Genomic DNA, 14,397 nt, shown 5'->3' on the forward strand with positions numbered 1-14,397 from the left:
AATTGTTGGACAGGTACAGTCACAAAGAAACAGACACATCTGTTCCTCCATTTATCAGCAAAAGGTTTTTTTTAATATGCTATCACTGATGGGATGAATGGTTCTCTGCTGACTGTAAACATGCCCATGATTTTGGCCATTTTTAATCTGAGGGACTGTATGCCCAGCACACAAACCTGGGAATATGGCCGTGAATTGGGAGTTTTACTCAGAGCGATCATTAGGATAGGGATGTGGAACAGGCAGGTACCACACGAGAAACATAAGACTTTAGGTACAGTATTTGAGCAGTGTAGAGGGAGCTTTATCCTTTATCTAACCCTTACTGCATCTGACCAGAGAGTGCTTGATATAACAATGTACAGTGTAGGTTAGATACAGAGTAAAGATCCCTCTGCACTGTCCCATCAGACACTCCCAAGACAGGTACAGCACGGGTTAGATACAGAGTAAAGCTCCCTCTACATTGTCCCTTTAAACACTCCCAGGACAGGTACAGCATGGGTTGGATACAGAGTAAAGCTCCCTCTACACTGTCCCTTTAAACACTCCCAGGGCAGGTACATAAGAACATAAGAACATAAGAAATAGGAGCAGGAGTAGGCCAATCGGCCCCTCGAGCCTGCTCCGCCATTCAATAAAATCATGGCTGATCTGATCCTAACCTCAAATCTAAATTCATGTCCAATTTCCTGCCCGCTCTCCATAACCCCTAATTCCCTTTACTTCTAGGAAACTGTCTATTTCTGTTTTAAATTTATTTAATGATGTAGCTTCCACAGCTTCCTGGGGCAGCAAATTCCACAGACCTACTACCCTCTGAGTGAAGAAGTTTCTCCTCATCTCAGTTTTGAAAGAGCAGCCCCTTATTCCAAGATTATGCCCCCTAGTTCTAGTTTCACCCATCCTTGGGAACATCCTTACCGCATCAACCCGATCAAGCCCCTTCACAATCTTATATGTTTCAATAAGATCGCCTCTCATTCTTCTGAACTCCAATGAGTAGAGTCCCAATCTACTCAACCTCTCCTCATATGTCCGCCCCCTCATCCCCGGGATTAACCGAGTGAACCTTCTTTGTACTGCCTCGAGAGCAAGTATGTCTTTTCTTAAGTATGGACACCAAAACTGTATGCAGTATTCCAGGTTCGGTCTCACCAATACCTTATAAAACTGCAGCAATACCTCCCTCTTTTTATATTCTATTCCCCTAGCAATAAAAACCAACATTCCATTGGCCTTCTTGATCACCTGCTGCACCTGAATACTAACTTTTTGATTTTCTTGCTCTTGGACCCCCAGATCCCTTTGTACTGCAGTACTTTCCAGTTTCTCGCCATTAAGATAATAACTTGCTCTCTGATTTTTCCTGCCAAAGTGCATAACCTCACATTTTCCAATATTGTATTGCATCTGCCAAATCTCCGCCCACTCACCCAGCCTGTCTATATCCCCTTGTAGGTTTTTTATGTCCTCCTCACTCTCTACTTTCCCTCCCATCTTTGTATCATCTGCAAACTTTGATATGTTACACTCGGTCCCCTCCTCCAAATCGTTAATATAGATTGTAAAGAGTTGGGGACCCAGCACCGACCCCTGCGGAACACCACTGGCTACTGGTTGCCAGTCCGAGAATGAACCATTTATCCCAACTCTCTGCTTCCTGTTCGATAACCAATCCTCCACCCATGCCAGAATATTACCCCCAATCCAGTGATTCTTTATCTTGAGCAATAATCTTTTATTTGGCACCTTGTCGAATGCCTTCTGGAAGTCTAAATACACTACGTCCACTGGTTCCCCTTTATCCACCCTGTACGTTATGTCCTCAAAGAACTCAAGCAAATTTGTCAGACATGACTTCCCCTTCGTAAAGCCATGCTGACTTTGTCCTATTAAATTATGTTTATCCAAATGTTCCACTACTATCTCCTTAATAATAGACTCCAAAATTTTACCCGCCACAGATGTTAGGCTAACTGGTCTATAATTTCCAGCCTTCTGCCTACTACCCTTTTTAAATAAGGGTGTTACATTAGCAGTTTTCCATCTGCCGGGACCTTTGCCGAGTCCAGAGAATTTTGGAAAATTATTACCAAAGCATCCACAATCCCTACTGCCACTTCCCTCAAGACCCTAGGATGGAAGCCATCAGGTCCAGGGGATTTATCCGCCTTGAGTCCCATTAATTTACTGAGTACAGCACGGGTTAGATACAGAGTAAAGCTCCCTCTACACTGTCCCATCAAACACTCCCAGGGCAGGTTCAGCATGGGTTGGATACAGAGTAAAGCTCCCTCTACACTGTCCCATCAAACACTCCCAGGGCAGGTTCAGCATGGGTTGGATACAGAGTAAAGCTCCCTCTGCACTGTCCCATCAAACACTCCCAGGGCATGTACAGCACGGGTTAGATACAGAGTAAAGCTCCCTCTGCACTGTCCCATCAAACACTCCCAGGGCAGGTACAGCATGGGTTAGATACAGAGTAAATCTCTCTTTGCACTCTGTCTCAGGCCTAACCACACACTAGCACCCCAATGACCAAAGCCATCCTATGGCTTTTCTGAGTTCGATTTCGAATTAGTGCTGAATCAGGAGCAGTATTATGCTGTGGGTCCATTTTCAGTCGGGTCTGGATTAAGTCCTGCTCCAAGCTTTGTCCCATTACCATGTCTTTTCTCATTTTACCCGTTCTAACTATCCAAGAAAGAAAGTGCGCTCAGAATTTTCAGCACGTTAAATGTTTGGTGGAAATGCACAAATTGAAACAACCTGTTGTTCTTTATTTGAACAGTTCGTCCTGAAAAAACCTCGGGGAGAATTCACAGAGCAGAGAGACCAGCGATGGCGGGAAAAACAAAAATGTACAACGGGGACTCGAGTAAAGTGACGAGGAACGTGCTGCGGAGTTCGAGTATAAGCGGCGAGATGTATGAGCACGAGAAGGGAAGCAGCAGCCGGCAGGAACCGGCGGTGGATTCCACCATTAGGAAGAGGCGGTCAAGTCTCGGCGCCAAAATGGTCGCCATCGTTGGCCTATCGCAGTGGAGCAAAAGTACAACTCAACTCAACCAGACTGGTAAGTTGAAGATTGAACTGGTTTGGTTTACGCAGGTGGTTGTTGGAGGGTGTACAGGCTATTTAAATATAGCCATGCTCTGACCCGCCGGAAAATCCTATGTATAAACCACCCCCTGAGGGTGATGTCTTGAATGACGCAACGGCTTGTACAGTAAGGAGATAAGATTCTAGAGTAGGGTAGCTCCCCGACACTGCCTGGTGTAGCCTACAGGCCAGAGATCCCACCTTCGATTCCGGCCTGTGAAGAGTTAGTTGATCTGAGCTGAGATGGCAATATGGGCGGGAAAGATAAAACCATCCCTGGTCCCCAGTCCAGGATCATTACCCTGCCGGCAAGTGCACATGTGCGGGCGTCAAATAAGAACATAAGAATTAGGAGCAGGAGTAGGCCATCCGGCCCCTCGAGCCTGCTCCGCCATTCAATAAGATCATGGCTGATCTTCTACCTCGACGCCATTTTCCTGCACTATCCCCATATCCCTTGATGCCTTTAATATCGAGAAATCTATCGATCTCTGTTTTGAATGTACTCAATGACTGAGCCTCCACAGACCTCTGGGTAGAGAATTCCAAAGATTCACCACCCTCTGAGTGAAGAAATTTCTCCGCATCTCAGTCCTAAATGGCCGACCCCTTATTCTGAGACTGAGACTCCAGGTTCTAGATTCCCCAGCCTGGGGAAACATCCTCCCTGCATCTACCCTGTCGAGCCCTGTAAGAATTTTCTATGTTTCAATGAGATCACCCTTCATTCTTCTAAACTCTCGAGAATACAGGGCCAGTCTGCTCAATCTCTCAAATAATGACAAGATCAGGCTCAGTTGTGATGCCCTCCACAGTTGAACAGACTGCGACACTCATTTTAAAGACTAACATATTTAAAAAATAGGTATTTGACCATGGTATCAGAGGGTTACCGGGCCTATGGAGGGAAAACCATTGTAGAGATGAGTTTCAGTAATTGCCGTCAACAAAGTATTGAAAGTATTTCCAATTGGTTGATTAGGTGTCTATGCCACAGCTTCAGAAGATTAAATATATTGAGGGCAGTTTGTGAGTGGAGCAACTGTACACGGCCTGATGAAAGGACTCTGCTGATTGTATTTTATGGTTCCATCCCTCATCCCCCTCCCATCCCACCTCCTGTTCTTATCTATAAGTTGTCAGCTGTGGCTCGGTGGTCGTACTCCTGCCTCTAAGTCGTGAAGGTTGTTGGTTCAAGTCCCACTCCAGAGCCTTGAGCACGAGGCTAACACTTCAGTGCAATATCAAAGGTGTTAAACTGCCTTCTACAGGTGAATGTAAAAGATCCCATGGCACTATTTGAAGAACAGGGGAGTTCAGGCCGATTTTTTTCCCTCAACCAACACCGCGATAACAGATTATCTGCTCATTATCACATTGCTGTTTGTGGGATCTTGCTGTGCTCAAATTGGCTGCCATGTTTCCTACATTACAACAGTGACTACACTTCAAAAGTACTTCATTGGTTGTAAAGCACTTTGGGATGTCCTGATGTTGTGAAAGGCACTTTATAAATGAAAGTTCATTCGTTCATTCATTCTTTCCTGCTTTCTGTTTTTCTTTCTGTTTTCATTCTCTCATTGTCAGTACTGAATTCTTCCACATAGGTCCTTCAATCAAACTAGAAAGCCACAATACTGATGCTTACTTTAGTGCTGAGAATTGATGGAGAGTAAAGCTGCCTCTGCACAGTCCCCCGTGACATGCCTCAGCCCCAACCTCTCAAGAACATCCCATACTGCACTAGTGTGACATTTTCTAATTCCACACCAGCTGTTCTGTGAATCTGTCTGAGTGCGATTGCCAATTTAAAAAAATCATTCTGGGGATGTGGGCGTCGCTGGCGAGGCTGGTATTTATTGCCCATCCCTAATTGCCCTCGAGAAGGTGGTGGTGAGCCGCCTTCTTGAACCGCTGCAGTCCGTGTGGTGACGGTTCTCCCACAGTGCTGTTAGGAAGGGAGTTCCAGGATTTTGACCCAGCGACGATGAAGGAACGGCGATATATTTCCAAGTCGGGATGGTGTGTGACCTGTGCACCTGCTGCCCTTGTCCTTCTAGGTGGTGGAGGTCGTGGGTTTGGGAGGTTCTGTCGAAGTGAGTGATAAGTCAGCTAGTTTTGTGTTGCAGACTTGCACCCATTGGCAGCTGGGTTAAGACTGTCCAACGGTGGTGAGAATGTGGAACTCACTACCTCAAGGAGTGGTTGAGGCGAATAGCATCGATGTATTTAAGGGGAAGTTAGATAAGTGCATGAGGGAGAAAGGAATAGAAGGATATGGTGATAGGGTGAGATGAAATCGGGTGGGAGGAGGCTCATGTGGAGCATAAACGCCGGCACAGACCTGTTGGGCCGAATGGCCTGTTTCTGTGTTGAGCTGTAAAATTCTGTGTAAAAAAACATGAACCCTTACTGCCAACAGACAGCCCTAGGCTGGGTTTGAGCCCAGATCTCGGTTGTGAAGGGCCATTCCACTACCCAGTACTCTGTAGATTTGATTTAAGGTTTTCGACTTTCAATATAAGGAGCACCTGCTAGAGGTCAGAGTGCAAAAAGAAGACTATGAGCCCAGCGACTCACTGCGAAGGTATGTATATATGTGTGAGGTGTCCTCTCAGTCACCTTATTTCAAGGTTGAATAGCCCAGGTCTCACCATTCTTCCCTTGAATCTCAGTTGATATGAGTCAGGATCCTTCCTCCCATTTCCCCTGAAAGTGCTGACATACCCTGCGTACGGCTCCAGGAGTTCTAGGAGATAGATCACAAAGGGGCCATTTTGATGGCCATAAATTAACACCGATTAAGTGGGATGTTCAACCATGGGAGACCTCACAGTAGAACCAGATCCTCTCCTTACACATCGACCTGATCACTTGTGACGATGTTACGATGGGAGAAAAATCAATATAAACCCTCCCTCTGTAGGTCAGCGATATTACACAGATCAGCTGACTGCTTTATTGTGGTGACTGGCTTCTAATTTTGTGGCGTAGTATAACAAATTTAATTCACTATTTCTGTTCTGAGCATCTCTTTCCTGCAGTCACAATAAGATAGTGTGGGGGCTGGGATTCCTTTCAGGAGTGGGAGGGTTTCGATGAGTTATTTTTTAAAAAGCAAATTTGAGATCTGAAGCATTGCTGGGAGTGGGAGCAAGGCCTATCGTTTCATATTTTTAAGCTCTCCAAGTTAATTTTGCTCTCAGATTCGCTCCGCAGTTTCATAAACATTTGGATGTCGCACAGTAAATGTTCCTCCCTCTCCCCCACCGCCTCCCCACATTTTCAAAGAATATTTTGTGCAATGTTCAGACATGAATACATAAACAGTAATCGTGACTCAACTACAGATCTGCAGTTAATGAGATTCTAGTGCTTAATATGGTGGCTTGTCAATTAAAGAGAGATGGCTTTGTTTTGCTTCATTTTTTACCTCCCCCGGTGAAGGTGCCGACCCTCCACAAGGCTGTGGACGTTGGGTTAATTGAAAGTTTCAAGACTGAGATCGATAGATTTTTGTTTGGTAAGGGATTTGGAGCAAAAGAGAGTAAATGGGGTTGAGGTGCAGATCAGCCATGATCTAATTGAATGGCGGAGCAGGCTCGAGGGGCTGAATGGCCTCCTCCTGTTCCTACTTCCACGCTGGGGCCTGGGTTAACGGGTGGCAGTTATCTTGTGCCCAAAGGACGGCCACTCATCCTAGTGATTATCCCTCACACATGAGCCTAGACATTGAATATCAACAGGCTGCTTGACCAGTGGGTATCACAGCCTACGCTCACCGATGTCCACTTGATCGGCTCCCCTGCCACTGGGGTCAATATCCACCCCCCCTCCCTCACTGGCGCACTCTGCAGGACATACTGCAGCAAGCTCACCAACCGCACCTCTGAACCCTGTGCCCTCCACCACCAAAACAGAGAAGGACAGCAATGTCATGGGAACACCATAATCTCCAAGGTCGCCTCCACACGATCCTGATTTGGACATATATCGGCCGTTCCTACATCGTCACTGGGTCAAAATCCTGGAACTCCCTAACAGCACTGAGGGAGCACCATCACCACACGGACTGCAGTGGTTCAAGAGGAATAATAGAAAGGTTACAGCACGGAAGGAGGCCATTCGGCCCATCGAGTCCGGGCCGGCTCTATGCAAGAGCAATCCAGCTAGTCTCACTCCCCCACCCTATCCCCGTAGCCCTGTATTTTTTTTCCTTTCAAGTATTTATCCAGTTCCCTTTTGAAGGCCATGATTGAATCTGCCTCCACCACCCCCTCAGGCAGTGCATTCCAGATCATAACCACTCACTGTGTAAAAAAGTTTTTCCTCATGTCACCTTTGGTTCTTTTGCCAATCACCTTAAATCTATGTCCTCTGGTTCTTGACACTTCCACCAATGGGAACATTTTCTCTCTATCTATTCTGTCTAGACCCTTCATGATTTTGAATACCTCGATCAAATCTCCTTTCAACCTTCTCTGTTCCAAGGAGAACAACTCCAGCTTCTCCAGTCTCTCCACATAACTAAAGTCCCTCATCACTGGAACCATTCTAGTAAATCTTTTTTGCACCCTCTCTAAGGCCTTCACATCCTTCCTAAAGTGCAGTGCCCAGAACTGGACACAATACTCCAGTTGTGGCCGAACCAGTATACTTTTGTACTCTCTGCCTCTATTTATAAAGTCCAGGATCCTGTATGCTTTTTTAACCACTTTCTCAACCTGCCTTACCACCTTCAACGATTTGTGCACCTAAACCCTCAGATCTCTCGGTTCCTGTACCCCTTTTAGAGTTGTGCCCTCTAGTTTATATTGCCTCTCCTCGTTCTTCTTACTGAAATGGATCACTTCGCATATTTCTGTGTTAAATTTCATCTACCACGTGTCCGCCCATTCCACCAGTCTGTCTATATCCTCTTGAAGTCTGTCACTATCCTCCTTGCTGTTTACTACACTTCCAAGTTTTGTGTCATCCGCATCCTAAAGGAGGAGAGAGAGGTAGAGAGGGAGAGGTTTAGGGAGGGAATTCCAGAGCTTAGGGCCTAGGCAGCTGAAGGCACGACCGCCAATAGTGGAGCGATTAAAATCGGGGATGAGCAAGAGGCCAGAATTGGATAATCATATCTTTGTAAATAATGCAGTTATGTACTACACTTGGTAAAATGCAAAAACAATATTTAAAATTTAATGGTTGTGAAACAGCAGGTGGAGGCCGCAGGCCTGAGCTCACATTTCCCTGAGTGCACAACACCACCACCCTTGGCAGGAAGTTGGAACTGCGGCCTACGTACAGTCAGGCCCCGAAAGGGGGACTGACGACTCCCTTCCGTTACTGAGGACACAGACTGTCGGAAAGGTCGAGCTTTTGGTCACCTGCCCTGATATCTTCTTTATGTGGCCCGGTGTCAAATATTGTTTGATAATCGCTCCTGTGAAGTGCTTTGGGACATTTTACTACATTAAAGGCGCTATATAAATGCAAGTTGTTGTTGTCGGTATACAAACAGTGCAGGGGAGTCTGCGTCTCTGAATCTCCGACAGTGTATCGTTGTGGGATCACAGTCTCCTTCTTGTACCCTTTCCCAATTTTCGGGGTATCCGTGTTGGGAATGTAGGGAGGCCACGGGGGGTGGGGGGCGTTTGCCTCCCAGCATTACTTTCCTCCGCACTCACCTCTTCGATGGTGCTTGACATTATTTCCCCTTCTGGTCTCCTACTTCCTGTTAGGTGTCTCTATGACTGGTCCCCCTGTAGAATGCCTTGTGTGTCTCATTACATGAATTGCCCTGTATTTAATTATTCATTGCTGTAATTACTGGGAAGAAATACGTCCATTGAATGTCGGAATTGAGGTTAATGAAAGGCCTTCCTCGCAAGGATGTTGGGCAAGATTTTCATTTGCTTCACAAACACGCACACCGTATTGATATCAAACATCCCACCAACCCAAGGCCGTCGTCTGCTGGTTCATCATCAACCCTGACCGAACGACCCTGATTTTCAAACTGCTCGCTCCGTTCTCAGAACCATAGTTTACAGCACAGAAGGAGGCCGTTCGGCCCGTCATGTCTGTGCCAGCTTTTTGCCAGAGTAATCGAAAACCAATCCCTCTGCCTCGCTCGCACCCCAGAGCTCTGTACCTTTCTCTGCTTCAAATATTTATCCAAAACATGCTCTGTGCACCTTATTCCCAAAACTGGGAATGATCTGTGTCTGCTGCAGAGTGGAATTTAACCCCCTAGTTGACATCAGACCTGAGTGTTGAGAGTAAATTGTTCTAGACTGTTCCTGAGGTTCACTGTAATTGGCAAATGAATTTCAATATAGATAAGTGTGAGGTGGTATATTTTGGTAGGAAGAATAAGGAGGTCACAAACTCCTTGGATAATAAGAGTCTAAATGGGATAGAGGAGCAAAGGGAACTAGGGTACAGATACACAAATCACTAAAAGTAGCAATGCAGGTTAATAAGGCCATAAAAAAGGCAAATCAAGCACTGGGGTTCATTTCTAGAGGGATAGAATTGAAAAGCAGGGAAGTTACATTAAACTTGTAAAGAACCTTTGTTAGACCACAATTGGAGTATTGTTCACAGTTCTGGTCTCCATATTATAACAAGGATATAGAGGCACTGGAGAAGGTGCAAAAAGATTCACAAGGATGATCCCAGAACTGAGAGGATATCCTTATCAGGAAAGGCTGAACAGGCTGAGACTCTTCTCTCTAGAAAAGAGAAGGCTGAGGGGTGACCTGATAGAGGACTTTAAGATAATGAAAGGGTTTGATAAGGTAGACGTGGAGAAAATGTTTCCACTAGTGGGGAGTCCAAAACTAGAGGTCATAAATATAAGATAGTCGCTAATAAATCCAATAGGGAATTCAGAAGAAACTTCTTTATGCAGAGAGTGGTGAGAATGTGGAACTCGCTCCCACAAGGAGTAGTTGAGGCAATGAGCCTGTATGCATTTAAGGGGAAGCTGGATAAATACATGAGGGAGAAAGGAATGAAAGGATATGGTGATGGGGTTAGATGAAGTAGGGAGGGAGGAGGCTCGTGCGGAGCATAAATGCCGGCATGAACCAATTGGGCCGAATGGCCTGTTTCTGTGCTGTAGTTTCGATGTAACTCGGTGTAACTCGGCGTAGCTCGATGTAACTCGTGTACCTTGTGCTCAGATTCTTCACTACCAGCCCATTGGGCCTGCACTGACAACTCCAAGGGTGAATCCAGCAGCAGCTGAGGTTCTGAACCTTGTAGACCAGGAAGGCCCCTGCTTTGATGCCTGGCCTGTTTTGGGCTGGCTGATCTCAGCTGGAGTGGGAGTGGAACTGTCGGAAAATGGGCAAAGTATTAATGCACTAGGAGGAGTGGGTGGGAACGATCACACCGATTTCCTGCTCCTGGTCACCGTCGAGTGACCCTGTTGGAAAGTGCACTTCTGTGGGTGTTGGGTGAGTACTGGACTTGGCTGTGATTCCCTACACCATCCAATAGCTGGCACTCACCACCTCGGCTCACACACAGGGAATGGCCAATGCATATAGTACTGCAGGGCTGCCAAGGCCCTGCCACCAATCCCACAGACACCAGTTCTCTGTGCCCTAATTCTGTCTTATTCTCAACATCCCCTCATTTATTTGAAATGATGGAAATAAAAACTTGCAGGACATCCCAAAGTTTTTTTACAGCCAACAAAGTAGTTTTGAAACGTAGTCACTGTTATAATGTAGGAAACATGGTAGCCAATCTGTGCACAGCAAGATCCCACAAACAGTAATGTGATAATGATCAAATAATCTGTTTTAGTGATGTTGGTTGAGGGGTAAATATTGGCCAGGACACTGGGGAGAACTCCCTTGTTTTTCTTTGAAATAGTGCCATGGGATCTTTTACATTTAATGTCTTATCCAAAAGACAGCACATGCAGCACTCTCTCAGTGTCAGCCTGGATTATATGCTCAAGTCTCTGGTGTGGGACTTGAACCCACAACCTTCTGACTCAGAGGCAAGAGTGCTACCACAGTTAACACCTGACTGTAAGAGATGAATTGACCAATGCATTTATTGGCCAACGCAAACTCTTCATACACTGATATTTTCAGAATGTGGATTTTATTTTTCAGTGGTGTGTGAGCCTGAGTTGCTTTGAATGTTGCTTGTGAGGAAGTGAGATCTGAGGGCATTGATCAGAACAGAGCAAAGCATCGATTGAATCGAAGGCAACTCCAGCTGATGTAGGCAACTCAAGCCTGCAGATCAACAGTGTAACTATTTGCCTAATCATCCCCTTAGAGCCCAGTGTTTGGATGGGATGCTTGACTCCTTAATTCCCCCCACCCCAAGTTATTGGTGAATCGGTAGGGTACCAGTACCAAATGGCACAGAGTGGACGGAGACAACCACACCCGAACATTAAGAGGGCATGAAGCAGAGGCAGGACAGTTTCCATGGAGTAGAGATGGAAGGGTGAAGGAAGAGGTCAGTTAAATCGGTGTGATTGTTTCCCCCCCACTCCTCCTCGTGCATGAATACTTTGCCCATTCCTAACAGTTCCACTCCCACCCCAGCTGAGACCAGCTAGCTCAAAACAGACCAGGCATCAAAGCAGGGGCCTTCCTGGTCTACAAGGTTCAGAACCTCACCTGCTGCCTAATTCACCCTCCGGTCTGTTGAACAGACCTCCTGCACAAACTTCCTGCCTGGCACCTAGTTACACTGCCCAGGAGCAGCACATGTACCTGAGCCCTCCCTTACATAGTAAGGGTGGAATGAATCACAACAACAAAAAATATTTTGTGGATGAAGTTGAGAAATTTCTGTAATTCCCTGTGGATCCAGCATTCCTAATGCATCGGAGTGAAGCTTGTAACAATTTGAAGACCCCACCAAGGTATTTCCTGCTGCTTTTCTCCCCTCCTGTCCTGAAGGCATTGACTCCTTTCTGGGTTCGATTCCAGAGGTGCTGGCATCATCTGGGAGCTCACCCGAGAGACCGTTCCAAGAGCCCGGGCACAGAGAGTTGGCTGTTAAAGCCCTCACAGCCGGGGCTGGCATGTGCCCTCACCTGACGCCCACACATACGGGCACTTTCCAGCAGGACTCACACTGGATGCCAATCAGTGGCAGGACTCCTGGTTGAGTTTTTTTTCTCCCCCTTTGTAGCCTGGGGCACTGAGGCCAACTGTAGGCCCACAACCAGTGTGAAGTCAGAGCTCTGGCATGGGTTTTAAAATGGTGCATCTTCAATTCTTTCATGTTATTGGTAGTGGTACATTATCACAGAGAGCTAAGGAACATACATTATTGGTGGGAAAAGGTTAAAGTATACTCACTAATGGGATTCTATCGCCATATCTAGAACATAAAGGCATACACAAAATCAAGCTGAGGTCTGAATTGCTGGTGATTTTTGAAGGCCAACAGATGGTGAGCCTTCCAATTCTTGGTCCTAAGTAAGGGTTTGCGATTAAAAACCTCTTCTGTTTCCAACATTTCAGAACCTCATTATACCAATGGTTTGATCAGGAGGAGTCAAGAAATCTCTTCAAAAGCTGCAGTTCAGTTTTTTTCTTTCTTTAAGTTTTCAAAATCTTTGAAAGGAAGGGATTTTCCGATTGTGAAAATAAGTCTTGGCTGTCCACACTCAATACCATTGTCCACCCATTTGACTGTGAAAAATCAGCAATCCCTCCATTTGCCGAATGCACCTGATGAGGCAGTAGAGTGAAATCCAACTCAGTCCTCATCACAATCTCACGTGCACCCTTTCCAGCAGAGGTTACTGGAAAGTGGAAACCCTGGCCGATTCTCGGGATACCACGGCCAACTGTAGCACTTCCTATTGCCCCCCTGGCTGAGGTTAGCTAACTCAATATATACCAGGATCAAACCTGGACCCTTGCCATTCTCTGTGGCTCAGTTTGTACCAGTTGGGTAATTGGAAGAGCTTGGGTCACAACAACAACAACTTGCATTTATATAGCACCTTTAATGTAGTAAACATCACAAGGCGCTTGACAGGATCGATTATCAAACAAAATTTGACACTGAGCCACATAAGAGATATTAGGACAGGTGACCAAAAGCTTGGTCGAAGAGATAATTTTAAGGAGCGAATTAAAAGAGGAGAGAGAGGCGGAGAGGTTTAGGGAGGGACTTCCAGAGCTTAGGGCCTAGGCTGCTGAAGGCATGCCAGCCAATGGTGGAGCGATTAAAATCGAGGATGTGCAAGAGGCCAGAATTGGAGGAGCGCAGAGATCTCAGAAGGGTGTAGGGCTGTAGAAGGTTACAGAGATAGCGAGGGTTGAGATCATGGAGGGATTTGAAGACTAGACATTCTTTATAGGTATGTGGAGATGTAGGAGGAGCAGTTGAACACATTAATAAAGGAGTACCCATTTCCCTTTGTCCAGAACCAAGTTTTGTTTCATGCCTGTGGATAACATTCATGCAGAGGTAGGATCTAGGTCTTGTGTGGACACTAGAGTCCAAGGAGTGTGGCTGTTAAGAACATAGAGAACATAGAGGTTAACTGTTCTCTCACATTCAGAGGAGCTGGAGTGCATGCTGTGGCTATCAGTATGCATTATCTCATTCAGTGAAGATTGAAAATGGGAATGTCCAAACTTTTCCTTCATGAGCTGCTGAAGTTGTGGATCAAGAACCTTGGGCCACGTACAAAATCGGAATTCCTGTTCCCATTAATTCCCAGGTAGCTCTAGTTTCTGACACCAGCAGATCGTTCTGATTTAGGATCTCGCCACCAATCAGGCAGCTATGAACAATCCTTTCCAAACCTCCGGGCCCACAAATTTCAAACAGTGAATCAGAAATATAAGATCAGTGATCTTTCTCGGGCTGTGTGAGTGGTGAAAGGATCTCTAAGGCCTCTCAACCAATCAGCTTGAAGCAAGCCATGCTGTGAGAACCAGGAAGTACAGTTCATTCACAAATAGCGCAGACTAAAAACCTAATGTGCCTGATAAGATATTATAAAGTGACACAGAGAACGCAAAATAAAGAGGATAAGATTAAAAGACTGAGATAAAAGAGACAGAAGGAAAACGTTTTTCAAAAATGTAACATTTTTTAATTCATTTTTTTTAAAAACAATGTCCAGAAACTATTAAAATCAGGAATAATGTGACTCCACATTTTTAGAAGTTAATGTTTAGTATCAGGGAGGTTGTTCCACAGTCATTAATACTTGCCACAATGTTAATACTTAGTTTGGACTTAAGAAACTGAGCATACCTGTTTTGTGGCGAGATTAGTTCGTTTCCAGCT

The 14,397-nt window shown here is 45.7% G+C and overlaps 1 protein-coding gene across 1 annotated transcript in view; it reads left to right on the forward strand.

Annotated features, from left to right (window-relative positions):
• The first annotated feature begins 2,865 nt into the window (after window positions 1-2,865).
• rims3 (regulating synaptic membrane exocytosis 3) overlaps window positions 2,866-14,397 on the forward strand; it is a 394,004-nt gene continuing 382,472 nt past the window's right edge. Inside the window, exon 1 of the mRNA XM_068006367.1 lies at window positions 2,866-3,082. Within this exon, the coding sequence (XP_067862468.1) occupies window positions 2,866-3,082 (217 nt within the window). The remainder of the gene's footprint in view (window positions 3,083-14,397) is intronic.

This window comes from Heptranchias perlo, chromosome 26 (genome assembly GCF_035084215.1).
Source record: "Heptranchias perlo isolate sHepPer1 chromosome 26, sHepPer1.hap1, whole genome shotgun sequence".
Lineage (NCBI taxonomy): Eukaryota > Metazoa > Chordata > Chondrichthyes > Hexanchiformes > Hexanchidae > Heptranchias > Heptranchias perlo.